This window comes from Heteronotia binoei, chromosome 5 (genome assembly GCF_032191835.1).
Source record: "Heteronotia binoei isolate CCM8104 ecotype False Entrance Well chromosome 5, APGP_CSIRO_Hbin_v1, whole genome shotgun sequence".
Classification (NCBI taxonomy): domain Eukaryota; kingdom Metazoa; phylum Chordata; class Lepidosauria; order Squamata; family Gekkonidae; genus Heteronotia; species Heteronotia binoei.
The window spans coordinates 20236691-20259730 of record NC_083227.1 but is presented as its reverse complement, the minus strand read 5'-3'; the positions used below and the strand labels follow the sequence as shown (position 1 = coordinate 20259730).

Genomic DNA, 23040 nt, shown 5'->3' with positions numbered 1-23040 from the left:
TGCACAAGACTGTAAATGGCCCCTGTGGTGACCAGGCAGCGGGAAACACAGAGGCAGGGCCTCAGAACTTGGAAGGGAAGCTGGGATGCTCCCAGTGAGGAATTTCTACAATGGTCAGGTAGTGCAGGAGAGTTACTGGGGGGCGGGGGTGGGGGAGAGAGGGAGAGGCCTTTCTGGTTGTTGAGAAAAACCTGAGCAGGCCTGTTCCGACAAAGATACAATTCAAAATCAAATCAAATATGCACTTTTATCGTCAGTTTTTAAATATATTTCACACTTTCTTTTAGGAAAAATCCCAATTTAAAATTGAAATCTCCATAATAAGGCATTTGGACCCTGCGGTCCTCGCCAACCACCCCCCTGTCTCAAATCTTTCATTTCTGCGTAAGGTACTGGAGAGAACAGCAGCTGAGCAGCTCCAGTCTTCTTGGATGACGCCTGCCCCAGACCCATTCCTGTCTGGCTTCTGCCCTGGCCGTGGGGTAGAGACTGTACTGGTTGCCCTCACAAATGACCTCCAGAGACACTTGGATTGAGACAGGTCAATGCTGTTGTTACTCTTTTTTACTTTTTAAATAATTTATTTCAATAAGAGAAAAAAAACCATGACATAGAACATCAGTTCAAACAACCCCCCCCCCCAGGAAATACACAACAAATGATTAACCAAAGGATTACAGTAGAATAAACACCTAAAAGATATCAATAAAAAACTAAGTTTAGATATTGCTTTGGAACCATACAATAATCCTTATTCGAGTGCTCAACATAGTCCTGCATTGTGCAAGGGGTTGGACTAGATCCCGGAGGTCCCTTCCAAATCTATGATTTTATAGTCAAAAAAGGAAAACCATTTTTCAACCAAATTATCTTTTACCTGTGGAACTTCCTGTTGTAAGATCCGATGAGCCAGTTTATCTAGGATTAAGACATCCCATACCTTTAAAAACCCAGGGCTTTTTTTGTATCAGGAACTCCTTTGCGTATTAGGCCACACACCCCTGACGTAGCCAATCCTCCAAGAGCTTACAGGGCTCTTTTTAGAATACCGTTCAACATGGTTGACTCTGACCAGTCAACCCACCACTTCACCGATGTAGGGATTTTCCTACTTTCTCCTTGATCAGGGACAGAGCGTGGTGCTAGGGGAGAGGATGTTCCCATGATATCTGCTTGAATGTGGAGAGCCACAGGGGTAGGCTTCCCAACCCTCCCGCCCCGGCGGGGGCCCCCAGGATTTCCACCCTCTTCCCCCACTCCTCAAAAAAATGGAAGCGGGGGAAGGGGGGGAGGTCGCGCCGGCGCGCCGGTGCGCCAGCGTCGCCCGCTCTGCCTCTGGGGTGGGGGCAGGGTGGGGGGTGGTGGCTGAGTTCAAGTTCCGCTCAGCTATCGGATTGCCAGCCTCCAAGTGGGGCCTGGAGATCACCCAGAATTACAGTTAATCTCCAAACAACATAAATCAGTTTCCCTGAAAGAATGGCCACTGAGAGGACGGATATGGCATCATGCTCCCCCCAGTCCTTCCTCTTCCCAGGAGGAGAGAAGAGGAGACTGGAGTTATACCTTCCCTTCACTCAGAGTGCCTTACAATCTCCTTTCCCTTCCCCGCCCTGCAACAGACACCCTGTGAGGTAGGTGGGGCTGAGAGAACTCTGACAGAACCCTTGAGAGGAACAGCTCTGACAGAGTTATGACTGACCCAGGGTCACTCCAGCAGGTGCATTTGGAGGGGTGGGAATGAAACCTGGTTCTCCCAGTCCATGCATTTAATCACTACACCAAAGGAAAGCAAAATGGCTGCGTGAATGTGAAAGGGCTATAACGGTTTGAAAAGAGACACAAAAACAACAGGAAGAGCAACCGCAATGCAAGCAGAGCCCAGCAGGACCCTGGTTATGCAAATCCACCTCTGGATTTTTCTGTCCAACTGCAGAGTTGGAGATGGGTCAAGTCAGCAAATGATGGCAACCTTTATGACTTCTCCGGCAGTTATGAAATGGCTCCACCCACCTCCCCCCGCCCCCACCAAAGAAAACTGCAGGATTCAAGCAGCAGACTTTTCAACAAAAGATCACTTTATAATAAACATAACATCTTTTCAATCTCTGGCATAACTGAAACACAAGTGGTCTCTGAACACAGCTACCTCGGCAGGGACAGGATCTCCAGTGTCCATCAGAAAAGGCAGGCTGAACACAGGGCAAAACCTAGCAGATAGTGCCCATTAAAGAAGAGAGGAAATCCCAAATAGTAACTGAAACATGCAGGACCTCGTCTTCCTCTGTAGGCTCTGCAGCAGTTCCTCTCTCGTGCTTGAGGAGAACGAAGGCTGGAGAGATCAAGGGGGGGGGGGGTCTGTTCAGAGCTCTCCTGTATCTTTTACAATGGGAAGGGCATTACTGTCACTTTAAGGAATAAGATACAAAGGGGGGGGGGGAGGAATGTTGGGAAATGGAGGGGAAAATATTTCCATTTTACCCCAGTCAATTTTGGTGGCTGGAGACAGGAGAGGTCTTCACAGGCCTTGAAAAAAGGAAGAATATTGAGAAATACTATTTTCTTCTTGATGGTCCTGGTGTGAAGAAAAGGTCCTAGGAAGAGATTTTGAGATGGCCTTTTCCATAAACTAAAAAGAAGGGCAGGAGGGTCCCTCCATGGAAGGAGGCTCCAGAGAACTTGTATAGAAGGGCTGCTCGGTCAGCATCAAAAAAGGCCACTCGCCCCCCAGCGTAGTTCAGGCAGACTCGGATCCTCTTCAGCTCCCCAGTCACAGTCAGGGGAAACCTATATTCTTCCGCATAAGCCCTGTGCTTCCCTGCCCACTTCCCCACACCCCACATCCCTTCCTCAGGAGTAAAAGTGAGTTCTCCCTTCCTCCTCACAGACTTTCTGGCCACCCCCACAACCCAGCCTTCCTCACTTCCCACAAGGACTTCCCAGAAATGGCAGCCTCCTGTGAATCCCTCACGGCCCAGCACAGCAGTATACTTCTCAAATCTCTCAGAACTGGTGGGCAGAGCTTGAGGTTGTTCTCCCACTCGCACGCTTTTCTGACTCTCAGACAGGATGAGCAATGGATTGGCCGTGTGTGGATCCAGAGTCACATTTGCTGTTGAGGGAAAATGAGGAGACAAGAAGTGAAACGGCATCAGCTGGGGGATTTCACCCACTGGCCTGTTTGGCTTCCTTCTCCTGCCAGTCGTGGCCTCCTCCCACCTCTGCCACCCTCTCCTTGGTCATCAGGCTCTCCTGCCTGCTCCTGCCCTTCTAAAAGGCAGAGCTGTCTTCCCGCATGCTTCAGAAGGCAGACAATGTACACAACAAGCACCCACAGGGACACAATCTATTTTCTCCCGTATCCCATCCTGAAAAGGGAACTATGAAGGAGAGGAAAAAAACAATGGCAACTTCATTTACAGGTTTCTTTGTTTAGAAATCACACACAAGAACAGAAGATTTGTCTTCCTTCTCACTGGTCCTGGGGTGGGGCAGTCTCTACTTCTGGGAGAAGTTCATTCCTGGAGACCGGGAGAGTCCAGAACCTTGCCATTCGGGAGGGGAGGGGCTTCGCTCCCAGGCCCCAGTCTGGCCCCGAAGCAGCACAGCTCCCTCTCCAAATGATCAAACATGAAATCAGACCTCCAATAAAATGGTCCAAAAAACCCTCCAACCGACCACACAGAGAACAGGGTGAAGAACTCAAAAGAGACGCCCACCAGTTCAGGAAAGTGAAATTGAGGCAAAGAAGCCCCATAGAGTCAATACAGCACACCTACTCTGGCTCAAGTGCTCTTCTCTTGGATGGGAAGAGACTGCCCTACTCTAGGACCACCGACAAGGAAGATGCACAGTGAGACAAATTTTCCATTCTCCAGTGGTCCGAGGTGGGGAAGTCTCCGCATCTGGCACATAAGAAAGCAGCATGCCTTAGAGAGGGGAAGAATCTCAGACTCTAGCCTGAAAAGGTATGCTCCAGGACCATTTTCTTCCAAAAGCAGTCCCAGCTGAGCCCATTTTGTCAATCCTGTAATGATGAGTGGAACAATTTCCAAGTTGCAGCCCTACAGACCACCTCTAAGGAAGGGAAGGACCGGATAATGTTGAGGTTTCTGCCCCTCTGAGGGAGTGGGCTGTAACACCCGAAGGGGGATCCAGTCCCCTTGATCTATATGCCAGGATCTATATGCAGCCTCTGACCCATCTGCTGATGGTGGATGTGGAGACCTTATGGTAGGGGTGTCATATGTCCCACTCACAGACCAAATCAACCCTCCCAGGGCTTCAATCAGGCCCATGGGGCTCTTTTACTCCCCCTCTCCCCTCCTGTCCTCACCCATTCCCCAGTTCCTGCTGCCTTGCCATACAGGGTGAAGCAGGAATCAAAGCTGCAAAGAAGATGTGCAGCGGAGCGAAAATACACTCCACATTTTCCTTGCAACTTTGTGATGAAATATGTTTCAATGGAGTGGCGCTCGGTTTAACTTCCCAGCATTCCTATGGCCAGCTGGGAAACCCAGAAGGTGCCTGAATGTAGTGGGGAAGCAGGTAAAAAACCTGCTACACATTGAACAAGGGGCAGAGCCAGAACTGACAGAAATATCCTTGATACTTAATAATTAATATTCCCAACCCCCCCCCCCCCAACCCCACAGCTGCTGTTAAAATTAATGCCTGTTCTGATATCCTCAGTGGGAATTTTAAAAGAATTGCAATCTTACCAGTTGGAACTTCTTCTGGACTGGAGTTACCAACATGGAGCTATTGAACATCAGGCATGATCTACCCTGGGCTGGCAAACCTGATGCCCCACCTTTGCAAGACTTTTCTTATGGAACTCAGTCAACCTGTTGCCCAGCATCCATTCTCCCATCACTTAAATATGGCGGCAGGTTTCATCCCCTCAACCTTTTCTTTCACCCTTACCAACATCCTCAGAACAAGAAGGAACTGGCTGTGGCAGGGAGCATAAGATTTTGAGGAACGAAACAAGAGCATTCAGTTGTGTTATCTCGGAGAACACCAAGTGGGAGAACACGAATTGTTAGGGGAGGTTTTTTAGTTTAGAAATAATTGATCAGTTTATGAAGAAAAATGTACCTTTCTGCGGATGAAGTCCAGAATCCAGAGTGTCTGAGGAAGCAAAGGAATGGAAAGTGAGCAACAGGCCCTTCTTGTGACAAAAACACCAGCTAATAATACTATTTTCTTTTGGGGAGGGGAGGGGCATGATACAGCCCAATGTTGTCGAACTGCAGAAGCTAAGCTGAGTCGGTACTTGGATGGACCAAAGAAGACTCTGCAGAGGAAGAAAATAGCAAACACTGGTCTTTATCAGCTCCTGGTGGGGGTTGCCAGAAGTCATTTGTGACTTGATGGCACACAGGTACATATTTCTTCTGAGTTACAACTTAAGGCTCAAGTAGAAACTATCTTGGGGGTGGGGGATTGTGTACAAATATTCAGATTTGTGTTCACAAGTCACTGGAGTTGAGATTCATGTCATAGAAAGTATGCTAAGGACTGCAGCCAAGGGTCCAAACTGGCTAAATTTAGGATGCTTCTAGACAGAGGCTCCCAGCACATACTGAGTTGAGTTACACTCTTCAGACTCACTGATTTCAATGGGCTTCGAAGGGTATGACTCTACTTTAAAACCAGTCTGTCCCTTTAAGACCATTGGTGGGCTCTGCTACGACATATTCCAACAAACACAAACATCCAATCAAAGGGATCAGTTTTGAGAAGTCTGATTTGGTCACAGACACATTGCAGAGAGAAGGGGTGGTGGTGTCCCTGAGACTGATCCAGCGGCTGTTTCATTAAAAATAGATGCCCTAAAGAGCAGTTTCCCTCCCTGTCATTTTAGGGGCTTGTTTCACCATCTACCTCACCATGTGCCCTTGCATGGTTGCAGTAATGATTAGAGATCAATAACATAATATAATTTCGAGAAGTCCATGTAATGCAATTCTGAGCTGAAGTTATGGCAGAATTCTGATCAGAAAACTTTCCATGGTGAACTAAAACGGCCTTCTGAACTGATACATAAACTCCCCACGTTCCTGGGTCTGTTAATGCTATAGTCAGCCTGGGACATACTAAAACACCTCTGGCCACTCTAATGTCCAGTCTGAAACTCCAGCAGTGTTTCTTCATTACCTTTGAGTTGCTTCTCGATGCCCTCCAAAAGGAGATTTAAACCTGAGAAGTCCCAGATGTGCCACTTCAGTGCAAGTGGAATAGCCACTGGATTCTCAAACGACTCCTTGTCTTCATACCTGGAGAAAATCCCATTAGGGTACCATCCATCCCATTCAGAATCTCCCTCCCTCCCCTCCGCCCCAAGTGGGTCAGAGAAGCAGAGGAAGGAACGGGCAGAAAGCCAAGAGAAACAGGCTGATGCTGAAAGCACTGGAAGGTGGGCGGGCTCTTGAAGAGGAATGCACAGCTCCTGCTTTCTTAAGAACTTGCCACACTAAGCCTATTGGTCACTGTGACCAGAATTACTAAGTACTCATTACATTTATTATAATAAAGACAGGTAAATCAAAAATTACATATCATAGACAGACACACAAAAGGGAAAAGTCCTTTCTCTGAAAAAATTCCTAAATGATGGTCCAGATTCCAGTGTGGGCTTCAGTACCATGAGGTAAGTTGCAATTTCTTGAATCTCATGAAAGGTATAATTAGGATGCTCTGTATTCTCAGTGCTGGGGGGGGGCAACAGTGGGAGGGCTTCTAGTGTCCTGGCCCCACCGATGGACCTCCTGATGGTACTTGGGTTTTTTGGCCACTGAGTGACACAGAGTGTTGGACTGGATGGGCCATTGGCCTGATCCAACATGGCTTCTCTTATGTTTTTATGTCTGGGGCAGTGATGCTCTGAATTCTTGGTGTTTTTTGAGGGGGGGGCAAAGTGGGAGGGTTTCTAGTGTCCTGGCCCTACTGGTGAACTTTTTGATGGCACCTGGAGTTTTTGACAACTGTGTGACACAGAGTGTTGGACTGGATGGGTCATTGCCCTGATCCAACATGGCTTCTCTTATGTTCTTATATTCTTCACAAGCTGCCCAGTTCAATCCCAGGATTAAGAAGGTTAATGTTAAAGATCCACTTACCTCTGCAATGTGCTTCTGACATCCTAAAGAAAGAAGGCAGAGGGTGAGAAGAAGAGAGAGAGACCATCAGAGTAGGGTGTGTTGTGTTCCCCTTGTGGACTTCCCCCCTTTTCCCTGCAGCCTTACAACATGGTTCAGCAATGAAAGGAAAGAGAGGAGAGAGGGTCTTTCTGGGCATAAGTGCCATCACATCTGCACAGACATGCTAGACAGACAGCAGTGCCCAGAACAGCTGTGTGGATGCTGTTCCTGTAACCATATGCCGTTGCCATTGTGTGTCGGTGTGCATTTTATATATAAGTGACATTCCCCACACCACACCGCCCCTAGACATCCTCCTTTAAAAATGGGTTGTGAAAAGTCTTGTATGTGACCCACCTTCCTGGTTGGGGGTGTTGTCAAAGAGTTTCCCAGGAACCATGGGGTTCCTCAGACTGTTGGTTGAAACACAAACACACTTTGGCTTCCAGTGGCTGCAGTCTAACAGGGAGGGGCAGGGGGCTGTGGGGGAATGCATTTCCAGGGAGTGTTGTTTTCAGGGCCCTGGGATTGTCCAGTCTGCCCCTGGCTGGAGGTGGAAAGGGGCAGAGGGGAAAGTGGCCCTGGTGCAGAGGTGAAAACTTGCTAGCGACGTAAACTGGGCTGGTTTGCTTTTGCTTTTCTGCTAAGCAGAGAGGATTTGGAGCCATCCTTCTCCCCAAGGGGACTCTGCCTGTTTCTGCCACACTCTCACCTTCAGGAGATCACTGGCCGGCTGCTGACATTTCTCTTCCATCTTCCGGATGAGTCTTTCCAGAGAAGAGAGCTCCTCAGAGATTCTGGCCAGATGCTGGTCCCTGTTTCTCGCCACCTCCTTCTCCACCTCTTCCATCTGGGCCAGCAAAAGTTTCTCTTGTTCCTCCAGAAATGTGTGCAGTTGCCTGAATTTGGCTACTGTCTCTTGCTTCTCTTCTTTGGTTTGTTTCTGAAATGGAAAGAGAAGAAAAGCAGGCCAACGTCAGGAAGACAGCTGGTCTCTGCAGTGGGAAGAGACGCTTGAGGAGGCTCCTATCCCATCCTATCCCGGAGGGGTTCTTTCAGCCACAGAGGATTCAGTCTGCAGCAGAAAACCCAGAAAGTAGAAGGGGCTTCTTGAGTCCATTTGTTCCCTCACTAAAACAGCCTCCACAGGTTGACTTCCCCAGTTCCCATCGGGGGATGAGACATGATGGTTGAGTAGAAACACCACAGGGGGCAAAAGTGCTCAGAAGCCCCCTCCCCTCGCTTGGTCTCCTAACCTTAACTGCAGCTTCCCTGGCTGCATTGTGGGCAAGAGAAATTTGTGGGGGGGCAGGAATGTACATACTACTGAATATCCCAAGTTTGCCCCCCCTAGAATCAGCAGTGGCTGAACCCCACTTTCAGTTGGCCTTAATCCAGCCCTGCATTACACTCTCCTGAGGTCTCAGTCTCCCTCCCCAAATCTCCAGAAGTTTCCCAACCTGGATCTGGCAAACCTATCCCCCCATCCCCCACTGGTGGCCAGGGGAGACCCGGCAACCGTCCTTCTAAACTGAAAGTGGGGGCAGCCTCGTGGGTTGATTTTTCTGCTATTTGGACTTACGAGCAAGATTTGACTTTCCTTCTCCACATCTCCTTTATACACCACAATTCTCTTTCTCTCCTTCTTCAGAACCTCCAGACGGTTGCAGAATTCATCCTGGGTAGAGGGGGGATCACAGTTGAAATGTGTTCTTTTAAAGGTTTACTCCATGCTCTTCCCTGCTGGCCACCATTACACATTTATTTAAATCCATATATATAACCATGTTAGTTAAAAAAAAAAAATCAAATTCCAGCATGCTATTCCATCAGGAGAGCCTGTGTGCAGTAACACTTAAAGTGCTGGACTAAGATCTGGGAAATCCGGGTTTGACTCCCCAGTCCTGCCGTGGAAGCTTGCTGGGTGACCTTGGGCCAGTCTCATGACTCTCAGCCTACCCCTGACCTGGTTAGTCCCAGGACAGCCTGATCAGCAGGGCCGACCTGGAGGCAGGCAGTGGCAGGCAAACCACCTGCAAACCTCTCTTGCCTTGAAAAGCTTACAGGGTGTCCAAAAGCCAGCTGTGACCTGACAGCAAAACAAAATTCTGTCACGCCACTCGTGTTCTGAGCAGGCACTCGGGTGGGCTTCTGTTTTCCTATTTGAAACCCAAGACCTGACAATCTCAAACATTCACAAGACATTTTTGAGAGCTAGGAGTCTGCCTTTGTACTAATTTTAACTAGCTAGCCAAAGCATCATGCATCTTTAAACAAATGAAGGGCCCAATGTAATACCCTTTCTGATGTGACTCATCATACTGGATGTTAAGAAGCACACTATGCCCAAAGAAGCTGCCCCCGTCCTTCATAGTTTCCAAAGGACTACGTCAAACCAGATCATCTCTGCAGTAGAAACTGAAGGGAGGGGCCACAGTTTTGCAAGCCTAGTAGAACCAAAGCAATGTACAGAGTACCCAGCAGTACTAGTGCAATCAGAGTGCCCAGAAGAACCCAAGTGCAGGATAGGGATGAATAGGTCTTGAGTTCAAGAAGTGATAATAAAGGGGGAGGGGGAGATGGAAAAATTAGGTGAAGGGAGATGGAAAACATGAATGAGAAGTGTGTGGAAAGGGCGGGGGGAGTTGTTTATCTTACTGCATGTCATGGGCTCTGACAAGGGGACTGCCCAGGCAGAGCCGACAGGGTTAGCACATCCCAGCTGAGCCGACAGCTGGCTCCTCTCACAACTTGACTGATCCACTGCCACTGCCCGCAGGGTTCTCAACACCTAGCTCTACAGCTGACGAGGAACAACAACAGGTAGACACACATCCCAGTTGACCACCTTGCCATGCTCGAGTATGGGAAAGGCTCCGTCAGGATTTAGCGATCTGAAGGAAAGAGGCCAAAATGCAGGCAAGACGTTCTCTCAGCCCAGAGTTTTACCAGACGCCAGGCTGGCCCAACTGCCTGCTAATTGGAAACAGCAGCGGCGGGCTATCTAAGCTCCTGCTTCGAGTTGCATGCTCTGTGGAAGCAAATCCGGTGACTTGCGACTACTCCAGCTCCCGTTCCTTGGCTCTTCTGCTGCTCTGACTTCCTGGTTTCCTGATTCCTAGATTGTACGATCCTGCTTTCAGACTGCAATTCGGACTCAGCTACTGGTTCCTTCAATGCACCTCTGGCTCTGACTTGGACTGGACTCGGACTTCCCCCTTGCCTGCTCTCCAGCGTGTGACACTGCAATACCAGAACTGCTGCGTTGCAAGATCTGGCTGAGCTGGGTGCAAGGAAAGGAAGAGCTAAAAACTAGAGTATTGGAGAAAATGAGCTGCAGGCTGGCTACACATGGGCCTCCACAGAGACCAATGGATCAAGAGGCCTCTCCTGTAAATACAGTGCCCTCATATTCTCACACACATGAGGCCAGACAGGCTGGCCATTTGTGGAGGGGAAAGTACTCTCTAGATTAAGTTTCTTTCTCTTCTTTTGACTGCAACCTGAATGTGGATCTACTTGAATAAATGTAAGTTTACTTTTTTGCCATATACTTCTTGGGAGATGTATTTACTGCACTCTGTATCCCGTTCTATGTCTGGGCAACTCTGCTACATTAACCAAATATCCCCATAATGAGTACCTCTAATATCTAGCTGTTGCCTTTTCCCTCGCTCCACCCATTTTTATTCATCCTTTGACTGTTGTTGCCTCCCTCTGCCTTTCCTCTTCTAAAACTTCATGTTGGGCCAAACAAATCTTTGAGTCTTCTTGTTGCTGTATCCTGTTGCTCCGCAAAGACTGCCATAGAAGAGTGTACCCTACTAAGCAGAGTAAATAAATCTTTATAACTTGTAGTAATAAAACCATCTTGATTAAACAGAGAAACTGGGTTGGTCTTAATTTTGTTCTCAGTATGGCCGAAACACTCATCATAAAAAGGAGAAAAACCACAATTGGTATCTTCAATCTCCTTACAGTCGGAAGCACCAGCCCTGGAGGGAGAGCTCCTCTTCCGCTATGCTGGGAGGAAAGTGCATCTTCTCCAGAGAATGATGGAATTCCACCAGCAAGGATCCAGATGAGTTCCTACCTTGTATTTCTTAGCAGCCACTTCCAGGGAAATTATTGTGTGTCCTTGGTGTTCTGGGGATTGCTCACAGACAGCACACACCAATTTTTCATCCTCTTTGCAGAAGAAGCAGAGATTTTCCTGGTGTCTCAAGCAAAGACCTTTTCTTGAACTTTGTGACATCAGTTTAATTTTTTTTACTATGTTTCTCAGCTGCCAGTTTCGGCAGAAAGCCCCTTTCTGGAACTTGAATTTGCAGACAGGACACTCCAAGTCTCCCAGAGTCTCCCATTTCTCACAGTAGTCAGTGATGCAGGCCTGGCAGAAGCTGTGCCCACACGCCAGGACCGCGGGGTCTGTCAGGAACTCCAGGCAGATGGGGCAGTTGGCCTCCTGCTCTATCTCTATGGATGGTGGAGCTGAGGCCATGAGGGCTGGATTTTCAGTGGCTTGGGTGATAGGAAGGGCAGCAGCTTGTCAGATCTGTAAAAGGGCAGCATAAGAACAAGAACATAAGAGAAGCCAAGTTGGATCAGGCCAATGGCCCCTCATGTCCAACACTCTGTGTCACACAGTGGCAAAAAACCCAAACAAACCCAGGTGCCAGCAGGAGGTACATCGGCGGGGCCAGAACACTGGAAACCCTCCCAACTGTTGTTCCCCCCAAGTACCAAGAATACAGAGCATCACTTGCCCCAGACAGAGAGTTCCAACAATACGCTGTGGCTAATAGACACTGATGGACCTCTGCTCTGTATGTTTATCCTATCCCCTCTTGAAGCTGTCTATACTTGTAGCTGGCACCACCTCCTGTGGCAGTGAATTCCATATGTTAATCACCCTTATAAGAACATAAGAGAACAGGAATGACCTAGAAAGAAGCCTTTGCATTTTAGTCTATTGCCATGTTGGGTTTGTTTTGAAATAGGTTTTATTGTTACTGCTGACACTATGTGAGTTGTCCACTGCCTAAAGAGTCCGACAGTTGAGACCAGTGTTCCCTCTAAGCTGAGTGAGTGTGAGCTAGCTCACAGTTTTTCAGGCCTCCGGCTCACACATTTTTCTCTTAGCTCAGAAAAAATGGCCCCAGAGCAAACCAATTTATGCAGTAGATAAATCATTTGCTTACAACTTTAACATCAGTAGCTTAAAAAGTTGGATATTTGCTCACAAGACTCCACAGCTGGTTGCATAAAAAGGTAAAGGTAGTCCCCTGGGTAAACACCAGTTGTTTTTGACTCTGGGGTGACATTTTCATGGCAAACTTTTTTAATGGGTAGCTTGCAATTGCCTTCCCCAGTCATCTACACTCCCCCCACCGAGCAACCTGGGAGCTCATTTGACTGACCTCGGAAGGATGGAAGGCTGAGTCAACCTTGAGCAGGCTACCTGAACCAGCTTCTGCCAGGATCGAACTCAGGGCATGAGCAGAACTTAGGACTTCAGTAGTGCAGCTTTACCACTCTGCACCATGGGGCTGCTTTCCTGGTGGCAAACACATCTTTAAACAAATGAAGGGTCCATGTAATATCCTTTCTGATGTGACTCAGACTTCATGGAACTTTATTCCCCAGGAGAGCCACCTGGCCACACTTTCGGCTCATTTTTGCTGGCAGGTAAAGAACTTCCTGTGCCAAAGAGGTTTCCTATAACCAGAAACTGCGGGCTGCCAGGAGCCTTTTCAGAAGAGGGTAGACATTGCTGTGGATTTTAGCTATATCAAGATTGTAGTCTGTTTTTATTTATCACACAATGTTCTTTTAATTTAGCGACTTAAGGTTTTTTTTTTTAAAGTAACACCTAAACTGTTCATTAATGAAAAAAGAATATGCATCTTACAATATATACAAAAACCTCCATGAAATCTAGCAGAAAACTCTCACAAAATCTATATCTCTACAAAAAATAAAATCTTAATGGCCGTTCAGCACTTCTTCCCTTGATTCCTTTGTTGGAAACAACCCATGCCAGCATCTTATTAAAGGAAACCACCATTGAATAAACCATTTCTGTACCTCTGTCTTCTTTACATAGTCTTCTTTAAAGCATTCCTGTCTTGGCTATTAGCATAATAAACCAAATTTTGCATAACTAGAACTCAAACTTGGCAGATTGCTGCTTCCAATTTTTAGCAAGGAGCATTCTGGCTGCCAGTGTGGAGTAGTGGTTATAATTAGTAGACTGTAATCTGGAGTACTGGGTTTGAGTCCCCACTACTCCTCCACATGAAGCTTGCTGGGTGACCTTGGGCTAGCCACAGTTCTCTCAGCCCCTCCCATCTCATAATATGTGCCTGTTCTGGGGAAACTAAGGGGAAAGTGATTTGAGGCTCCTTAGGGTAAAGGAAAGTGGGGTATAAAAACAAACTCTTCTTGTTCATCTTTACAAGTAACTGCCACAGGGCATACTACTGGTTTTTAGGCAACACGGTGTGGCTAGTCTAACAAAACATTAGAAATTGCAATGGTTCTGGATCAACCGCTGCATACATTCCATTCTGAATATTTTCCCAACACTTTCTAGCAATGTGACAGTCCCACCACATATAGGAAAGTGCCCGTTCTCATATCTCAGGCACATACCTGGGTTGACACAAGTTTTTGTTAATTCATTAGGATGCTATCCTGCAAGGGGGACCTGGGCTGCCTTGGAATGACAGCTCACCTCCAGCTACAGAGATCAGTTCCCCTGGAGAAAATGAGGTTCCTGTCCTCCCCAGGCTTGACCCCCAAATCCCTGGGAATTTCTTAACCTTGAGCTTGCATCCCCACCCCCACCCCCACCCCTGCCAGTGACCTGGGAGAACCTGGCAATGCAATCTGAGGCACACTTGTGATGAAGCAGCAAGAGCATCTTATAGGACATTTATGGAAGCCTACGAGATGGTGGTGAAGGCTGCAAAGAAAGATTTCTCTGTGGCCTCCATTGCATCTGCAAGCCCTTGCCTGGCCCAATTGTTTAGGACTATTTGCTCATTACCTAAATTGCCATGAGGCAAACAAAACAGTTGGGAATTGGCTATTGGCTGTGGGGCATCTGCGAGCTACTTTGCAGACAAAGTCACAGGGCTCCGCCAGGATCTCCCAACCACAATTCATATAGTAAAAGAACTTGAAGCCCCTGGCCTGTGTTCAGGTCCACTTTTGGACCGTTTCAGCCAACTCTCCCTGGAGGGTGTCAGCAGGATCCTGGCAGCTGCAAGGCCTACTGCTTCTCTCCTTGACCTGTGCCCATCCTGGCTGGTCAAGGCCTGTGGGAATGGTGTTCCAGGCCCTACTGGAAGAAATTATCAACTTGTTGCTTTTGTTGGGGAGCATTCCAGGGGGTTGAAAGAGCCTGTGGTACATCCACTCTAAAAAAAAAATCACGGGACTCCATGGTCCTAGCCAACTACCACCCAGTTTCTGAGCTAAGACAAAAATGTGTGAGCCAGAGGTTAAAAAACTGTGAGCTAGCTCACCCTAACTCAGCTTAGAGAGAACACTGGTCCCAATTCATATTAGGTTCCCCTATGCTTGAGAAATGAGCTTCCTTGGAAACGAAGAATGGAAGAGGTAGCTGGTGAATTGTCCTCTTGCTATGCAACACTTGAGCTAGACCAGGGGTGGCCAAACTTGCTTAACGAAGGAGCCACATAGAATAAATGTCAGATGTTTGAGAGCCGCAAGACACAAACATCAGATATTTGAGAAGGAAGGAAGGAAAGCAAATAGACAGAGGGAGGGGGAAAGAAAGCAACTGTAACTTTAAATGCATTCTCCAAGCCAGCCAATGGGGTGGGGTGGGGCTTTTAGACCCACACAATATGGGTGAAAGAGCCACATGTGGCTCCCGAGCCACAGTTCGACCACCTCTGCACTAGACCAAGCGGGTTCAGTGAATGAGACAGAGCTTTGGATATTACAATCTTCACAAGTCCCCTGTTCATAACAGGCCCGAAGCTACGAGGGGGCCTGTGGGGGCACAACCCCCCGACTTCTGGGTGAGGCCCCCTGAATTGGGGCCCCCAAACAGCCCCCGGGGCCTCTGCTGCATCCTGGAGCGTAGGGCAGGGGGCAGAAGCAGTCCCCAGCCTCCCCCTCCAGTTAAAACAGCTGCAGGTCGATCAGCTGATCAGCAGGCCCTTTAACCCAGCACAGGATTCAACTGCTCCATAGCTATTGGTGCTCCTGGCTTGGCTGGTGACGAGGAGTGGGGTGACCTTGGACTCTGTGGAGCAGACCCTGCCAGCTGCCTGTTGTCAGCCGGCTGCGACTCTCTCGAGGCGGCTGGGAGCCTCTATAAATTTTAGCAGCATTTCAGCATCTAAAAGCTTCCCCGCCACGCGCACACACACATCCTGGTAAGTAAAGGTTCCCATGTGACTGCAAAACTTCCCCCTTCTGCTGTGTATCTGAAGCTCTTCATGTTCTTTGTAATTCACAAGGTAAAACTCGCTCCCTCCCCCCCACACAGGGAAAGAGCCTTCCCCCGCTTCCTTCCTTGGTCTCTCTAGCAAGCCATTTATTTGGCTCCAGCTCCACAAGGCTGGTTCCTTCCTACCAAAAGAATGACTCAATGTATATTTAAATAACAAGACACCCTGTATGTGTGTTCACTGTAACTTGTGAACAGGACTTGTGTGTGTGCATGTGTGTTGGGGGGAGGGGAGGAAGGCTGGCAATATGCTTTCAATATAGTTTGGGTAGCAGAACTGTGATATATGGGCTTTAATTCATAGAGTTAACAACTCTAGCTGGTAAATTCCTGGATATTTTTGGAGGATCCTGAGGAGGGCAGGGAGCTCAGTGGCATGTAAAGTCCACACACACACCCCCGCCAAAAAAAAAGCCATTCTGTACAGGGGAAATTATCTCTGTAGTCCAGAGAACAGTTGTGATTCTGGGTGATCTCCAGGCCCCACCAGGAGGTTGGTAGCCCAATATCTTGGGAGTAAACCCACTGAATAAGAGGACTGAAGGTAGTTCTGCTTTCCATTGCTTCAGGTGACCATCCTGTAGTTTGCTTTAATTTTCTCACACACACACACAACTTTGTTATTCCAAGGAGGTCTACCATCCCAATACTTGCCAGAGCAATTTAAAGTTTTTGAAAATTAGTTATCAGTGGGGGTGGGAGGCAGTAGGGAATTTGAGTGTTCTGGGAACAGAAACAGATTTGGGTGGGTAGCAGCGTTGGTCTGAAGTAATAGAACAAAATTTGAGTCCGGTGGCTCCTTTAAGGCCAACAAAGTTTAATCCCGGCTGTGTGGGGCACCAGGCAGTGTGATGGTAGGTCAGGTGACCATGAGAGCGGCTATGTGTTGGGCCCGTTGAGTGCCCCCCCCCAAAAAAAAATCAAAGGCCCCCTGACCTTCCAAATCCTGGCTACGGGGCTGGTTCATAACCCCTTTTAGGCTGTACTCCCTCCTCTCACTGAATCCTCTCTTGACCTGTGCATCCACTGCCAACTCCCCATCCTCTGACTTCCAGTTTGCCTTTTAGACATCCTTCAACCCTCAAGGCACCATTTCTTACCTGAATGTCTATCCCCAACTCAGACAAAATCAATGGCATTCACTGGTAGAGGGCTCCAAGCCCTTGTAAGTAGAAGCTGAATCTCCTCGTTCTTTCTCCACCCACCACCAGCATGGCTTCTCCTCCATTATGCAAGAATTACCTGCTGGTTGTCTCACCTCAGAATCACTGGATGGGCACAACGGTCTCCCCCTTGCTTGGGAGCTCTCTCAGGCTTCATATGTCCATGGAGAGTCAATGATCTGAGGTCCCCTTGGCAGGTGGCACCCCACACTCCCGTGGTGGTTGTTGCCACCCTTCACTTCTTCAGGGAGCAGGAGCTAGAAGATGGACTTTGATTTCTAACACTGCAATAAACACACCAGCAGTCAAACGAAGCAGAACTAATATTGCATTTCAGATGCAATATCTATTAGGACAAATTTATGATTCCAAAGTCCATTTGAATTCTAAAGTCCAAACCGTGCTTGCATTTCATCTCCTTCTGACTCCACATTTTCTTCTTATGAACATGTCAGGTATGTGCAGGCCGCCCAAACAGCCCTGATGTGCATTTAGAGCTCAGCAGGTTTAAAAGAACCTTGGAAACTGCTTGTTTCTGATGGTGCACCAGTGTGCCTCTCCATCTCAGCTGGAGGAAAGCTCATGGGCAGGGCAAGCAAGCAGATCCATGCGGCTGTTCCCTGTGAGCAAGGAAGAGAAGCGAGCAGAGTCCCTCTGCTTGTTTTGCATTCGCTTCAGAAGTCACGTGTATAGTGAAATGGATAGTAAAGCATTCACTAGAACCTGATTATGGGATGTAGGAAAACTCCACCTCCTAGGCAGCTCAGTCTGAAGAAGTTGGTTGAAATACAGCCACTCATGTGAGTGAATTGCCCCAGTGAGATCACAAAGGTTTGTGCTTGCAAACTGTGTTTCTTTTGGCTTCTTTGTGAGAGAGAGTGTGTGTGTTCATTCTCTTTTAGTGGAAGCGCAGCTGCTGGCATCGCCGGTGCTAGGCTGCTGGAGTGAGGCCAGCACCCCAGGCATTGTGCCCCCTGCCCCCTCTTCTCCTCCCTCATCCACGGAGAGCACGAGTACAGCCGGCAGCGGCACAGCTTCTTTTTTTTTCTTTTTTTTTTTATAAATTTTTTTATTTTTAAAAACCCCACATGTGAAACCCCAGTGCATAAAAATTACAATGGTTACTAGAATTAAACATTAATAGGTATCAGAAAGAAGAACATCAACCTAACTTTCATATCGTGAGTACAAGAAAAGTAAAAACGATACAATTTACAACGATATTAAATCAAATCAGCTGAACATTCATCATTTGCAAAAATGGACTCCAAATCTCATTAAAACGACCCATTTGTCTGCGACTGGAAAACGATATTTTTTCAAAAGCTGCAAGTTTCAATAAATCATCTTCCCAAAGAAAAATTGGGATTACATCATTTTGTTTCCAGTGTTTAAGAATTTGACGTTTTGCTATCAACAGAGCCCTTCCTAGCCATAATTTTTGCCCCTTCTTTAATTTCCATTCTTTTGGAAAAAAATTTAATATTAAGTGACTATCTTGCCATGGTAATTGACATTTAATTATATCCTTTATTTTCAATAACACCTGTTCCCAAAATTTCTGAGTCACCTCACAGTTAAATAACATGTGTGTGAGATTCGCCTCTCTTCTCTTACATCTCCAACACTCTGCTGAGGATAACATTGCTCTCTTAAACATACGGAGTGGGGTCCAATAAACTCTATGCAATACCTTCTGCTGTATGGTTATCAACCTGATGTCTAGAGTGGACTTCCTAATTTTATTACAACAATTTTCCCATTGATCCAAATTCACGTGACATTGAACCTCTAGATTCCATTTATGATTTAGTGCAGATAGGTCAGGTATTGTAATCTCCTTCAGTATGTTATACAACACTAAATTGGACTTCTTCTGCTCAAATGCCTCAGACAATTGAGAAAACAATGGTGGACACTGTGATGCCGCTAACGCATCAGGCCCGAACACAGTTCGCAAAGCTTGTTTTATTTGCTGTTTGTGTCGAACCCTGAACATTCTATTCCAGCTGTTATGACAATAATTGACAATTTTGGAAAGTTAGCTGGTCTAAATCTGAGTTGATGCCATTAGGGCGTGGAAGCTTAGATTATAGCTCTTTCCAGTTAGCAGTTACAACAGGGCAGGTGAAATATTTAGGCCTCTTTTTGCCCAACGATTTATCGCAGCTAGTTAAGATTAATTTAGATAGGATACTAACCAATATAATTACAGATCTAGAAAGGTGGAAGGGCTTGACCCTGTCTCTATGGGGGAAAATTAATACCTTAAAAATGTGCATATTTCCAAAATTAATATATATTTTGAGAGGCATTCCTACTCTAATTCCTAAGAAATGGTTTAATAAAATTGATGGGGTCCTATCTAAGTTTATTTGGGGCTCCAGTCGACCTAAGATTTCTATGCTTAAGCTTCAGAGAGAGGTGAAGGAAGGTGGTTTTGGGGTTCCGAATCTGCTATTATATCATAGAGCCCTTTTATTAGCTGCAGTTAAATGGTGGAATCGTGTAAGCTTGGATAACGCACCGATCTGGGCATCGCTTGAGGGCGCAATGATATTTCCACTGGAGGGATGCTACGCATTAGGTTCAACGTTCTCAGTGATAAAACATCCACTGAGATCAATTACCTCAGCTAGAAAAGTGTGGGAGTTGACACTGAAACAGGTTAAGGCGGACCCTTTTTCGCATGAAAGAGCCTCTCTGTGGGGCAATCCTTTAATTAAGATAGGCAATAAGCCTGTTTTTTGGCTTCGGTGGATGCACGCTGGTATTGTCTCTTTGGACCAGTTAAAAAATCAAGAAGATGAGTTTATTGCACATTATGAACTTCCAACTCAAATAACATCTCTACCATTATATCAGTGGAATTTTATGCAAATAAAACAAGCTTTGGCAGCGGCACAGCTTCTGCCCCTCAGAGCACCCGGCACCTGGCTGCTGTCACTCCACCTCCCACGTCTGTGCTTCTGGCATGTGGAGCGACAGCAGCTGGGCATTGGCACACACTCTGAGGCACAGGAGCCACACTGTTGCCGGCATCGCTTGCATATTTCCCTCACTGGGGTGGGGAGGGCCGAAAATCCCGTGGAAATCCTGGGTTGGGCAATGGTGGGGGTGGAGTACAACGAGTTTAGGGATAAACTCGACATATTAGTGGTGAAAAGGAGGCAGCTCACCACCTTGTTGAGCCTGGCCTGGTTCCGGTCGCTGAGAATAAAGATTGTGGGGATGCGGGGATTTGAAAATGTGTGCCGGGAATTCCTGGAGGTGTTTGACGGGGCCCTGGGATGCTACAAGGGGCCTCCCATATCCCTACCTCTAGATCCCCACGTGCGACCCGTGAGGCTGAAGGCCCGGCGGGTTCCATTCGCTCTGAAACCTAAAATTGAAGCAGAGCTGGACCGCCTCACAGCCCAGGGAGTGCTGGAGCCCGTGGCCTACGCCACGTGGGAGACCCCAATAGTAACCCCGGTGAAGCCGAATGGGGAGGTGCGCATATGCGCCGATTACAAGTGCACCATTAACAAGGCGCTACAGGACAACCCCATCAAGACCTGTGGCGGGAAGTTTGACCGACCAGGATTGGCCTGGTCGGATGAGGGGGCTGTTCCGGGTACTGTATATAAGCGGGGCCCGGCCCGCGTGTTCCCTCTCTTGTAATGTGCTACTGAATAAACTATGTTGCCTTCAAACCGTCTCGGTTCTCAGTACATTACACTAGGGCTGCATAATGGATGCACTGGCCCTGGCTGCTGGGGAAATGCATATTTATATCCAAGGGAACTGCAGTGCTGTATTTTTATTCAATTAGGGGTTTGAGAAAATCTCCTGGTCCTGCTCCCAAAGTCTCCCAGCTCAACACCCAAAGTCCCAAAATATTATCTGAATTGGACCTGGCAACCCTGCCTCTCCTAAATTTTAACAATTTAGGGCATCTATAGAGAAAGGACAGAGGATATGCATTTTATCAATTTTGTTTAGCTCTCTTCCTCAGTCTGGTGCTGTGCTAAAAGTATGTCACGCAACGTTTTCTTTTAAATAAATACTTTATAACTTTTGATGCTGCGAGTGGTTCCCTGTACCACATAGATCTCCACAGTCTCAGACACAGAATTTTAAATGGAGCACTGTGGAAAGCCAGGAAGCTCGCAGGTGGCTATTCCTCGAGGGGTGCACAAGACAGTGAATGGTCCCTGTGGTGACCAGGCAGCGGGAAACACAGAGGCAGGGCCTTGGAACTTGGAAGGGAAGCTGGGATGCTCCCAGTGGGGAACTTCTACAATGGTCAGGTACTGTAGGAGAGTTACTGGGGGGGCAGGGGGTGGGGGAGAGAGAGAGAGGCCTTTCTGGTTGTTGAGGAAAACCTGAGCAGGCCTGTTCTGACAAAGATACAATTCAAAATCAGATAAAATATGCACTTTTATCATCAGTTTTTAAATATATTTCACAATTTCTTTTAGGAAAAATCCCAATATAAAATTGAAATCTTCATAATAAGGCATTTGGACCCTGCGGTCCTCGCCAACCACCCCCGTCTCAAATCTTTCATTTCTGCGTAAGGTACTGGAGAGAACAGCAGCTGAGCAGCTCCAGTCTTCTTGGATGACACCTCCCCCAGATCCATTCCAGTCTGGCTTCTGCCCTGGCCGTGGGGTAGAGACTGTACTGGTTGCCCTCACAAATGACCTCCAGAGACACTTGGATCGAGGCAGGTCAATGCTGTTGTTACTCTTTTTTACTTTTTAAATAATTTATTTCAATAAGAGAAAAAAACCATGAAATAGAACATCAGTTCAAACAAAAAAACCTCCCCAGGAAATACACAACAAATGATTAACCAAAGGATTACAGTAGAATAAACACCTAAAAGATATCAATAAAAAACGTTTAGATATTGCTTTGGAACCATACAATACTCCTTATTCGAGTGCTCAACATAGTCCTGCATTGTGCAAGGGGTTGGACTAGATCCTGGAGGTCCCTTCCAACTCTATGATTCTATAGTCAAAAAAGGAAAACCATTTTTCAACGAAATTATCTTTTACCTGTGGAACTTCCTGTTGTAAGATCCGATGAGCCAGTTTATCTATGATTAAGACAACCCATTGTGAGGAAAAGACCCCTTTCTCCCCAAAACATAAGTCACAAACAAGGTTGTCAGGGCGCCTGGAGAAGTGGGCTTTGCTCCCGTCTGGCCAGAGAGTGCGGGCAAAGCTACCCAGAGGCATAGCGGGGCTTGTGTGTGTTTCTAGATACAAGGGGTGCGGGCATTCCAACCAGGTATAGAGCGTTTGCCCACCCACGGATATCTCCCCGTCGCAGCACGGGCCAGCCAGGGAGTGGAAGAGGTCTGCGCCGCCACGGAGCTGTCCGGGCATTATTGTTTGGTAGCGCTGGACATGGAACCCACCATGTTAAGCCAATTCCACGCGCAGCCATCTTCCCAGCAGGCTGGACTTCATTCCTTCATGGTATAAAGCGCACGTACACACCTCAAGTCACCCCCGGAACCACAAGCAACCTGTTTAGCCCATGAATGGAATAACCGCCCAACTATTGATGCTCTTTGTCTAGCAAAACACTGGGCAGAGGCCCCCTGCCTGAAAGATCAAAGAGTAAGAGGTAGGACATTTCCTGACACATCCAAGCCTTTGATCCACACCGGGGAGACCTAGGTGCATATTTGATTCCCTATTGTCACCTCTTCAAACAATCCCATGCTCCCAACTATTTCCATACTGATACCTGTGGAGCCGTCCCAGACCCTGGCGCCACCTGGAAGTTTCTAGGACGCCCAGGACAGAGGTGAAGCTCATTGGTCACAGCAAACACCCAATCAGGTGTCATCAAGGAACTCACCATTGGCTCTGATGGTGCCCAGCCCTCACGGTCATCAAGGAACCCCCCCGTCACCTCCCATCCCCTAAGGGGCCAAAGGAGCCCTTATAACCTCTGACCCCACTCTACTCGTGTATGCTTCTATCAGTATCCCGTATCCCGCTGTATAGATCCATCCCCAATTCCTGATCAGTTTCGGGTCCTCCCCCATCCCCTCAACTATCGCCACTGGAGACTTCCTGGAAGAGTACGATGGTAAATATCACCCTGTCAGTGTATCCGTCTATGTTCCCCTATCGATCTATCTATGTGTCTTAGACCTGTGTGAATGTGTGATTGAATTGCATTTTACCTTGTGAGAAAGAGCTATATCATTCCAAATAAAGCACAACTGGTTTTTATTTAA

The 23040-nt window shown here is 47.4% G+C and overlaps 2 protein-coding genes across 2 annotated transcripts in view; both read right to left on the bottom strand.

The window, feature by feature from the left end:
- Positions 1-23040, bottom strand: part of LOC132571817 (uncharacterized) — a 239513-nt gene that overhangs the window by 109244 nt on the left and 107229 nt on the right.
- On the bottom strand, positions 2592-11643 carry LOC132572189 (tripartite motif-containing protein 10-like). The gene is made up of 7 exons (XM_060239023.1): positions 11236-11643; positions 8725-8820; positions 7855-8085; positions 7122-7144; positions 6160-6278; positions 5098-5130; positions 2592-3109 (listed from the first exon to the last, which is right to left on the bottom strand). The coding sequence occupies exons 1-7, from the start codon at positions 11641-11643 to the stop codon at positions 2592-2594; spliced, it is 1428 nt and encodes a 475-aa protein (XP_060095006.1).

Bases quoted from the DNA above. Each gene is read 5' to 3' on its own strand.
- LOC132572189 (XM_060239023.1), bottom strand. From the start codon at position 11,643: ATGGCCTCAGCTCCACCATCCATAGAGATAGAGCAGGAGGCCAACTGC. The intron at 7,145-7,854 runs GTGAGAGTGTGG...TTCTTTCTTTAG, and splicing joins CGGCCAGTGATCTCCTGAAG to GATGTCAGAAGCACATTGCA. The intron at 5,131-6,159 runs GTAATGAAGAAA...TTGCTTCCTCAG, and splicing joins CATCGAGAAGCAACTCAAAG to ACACTCTGGATTCTGGACTT.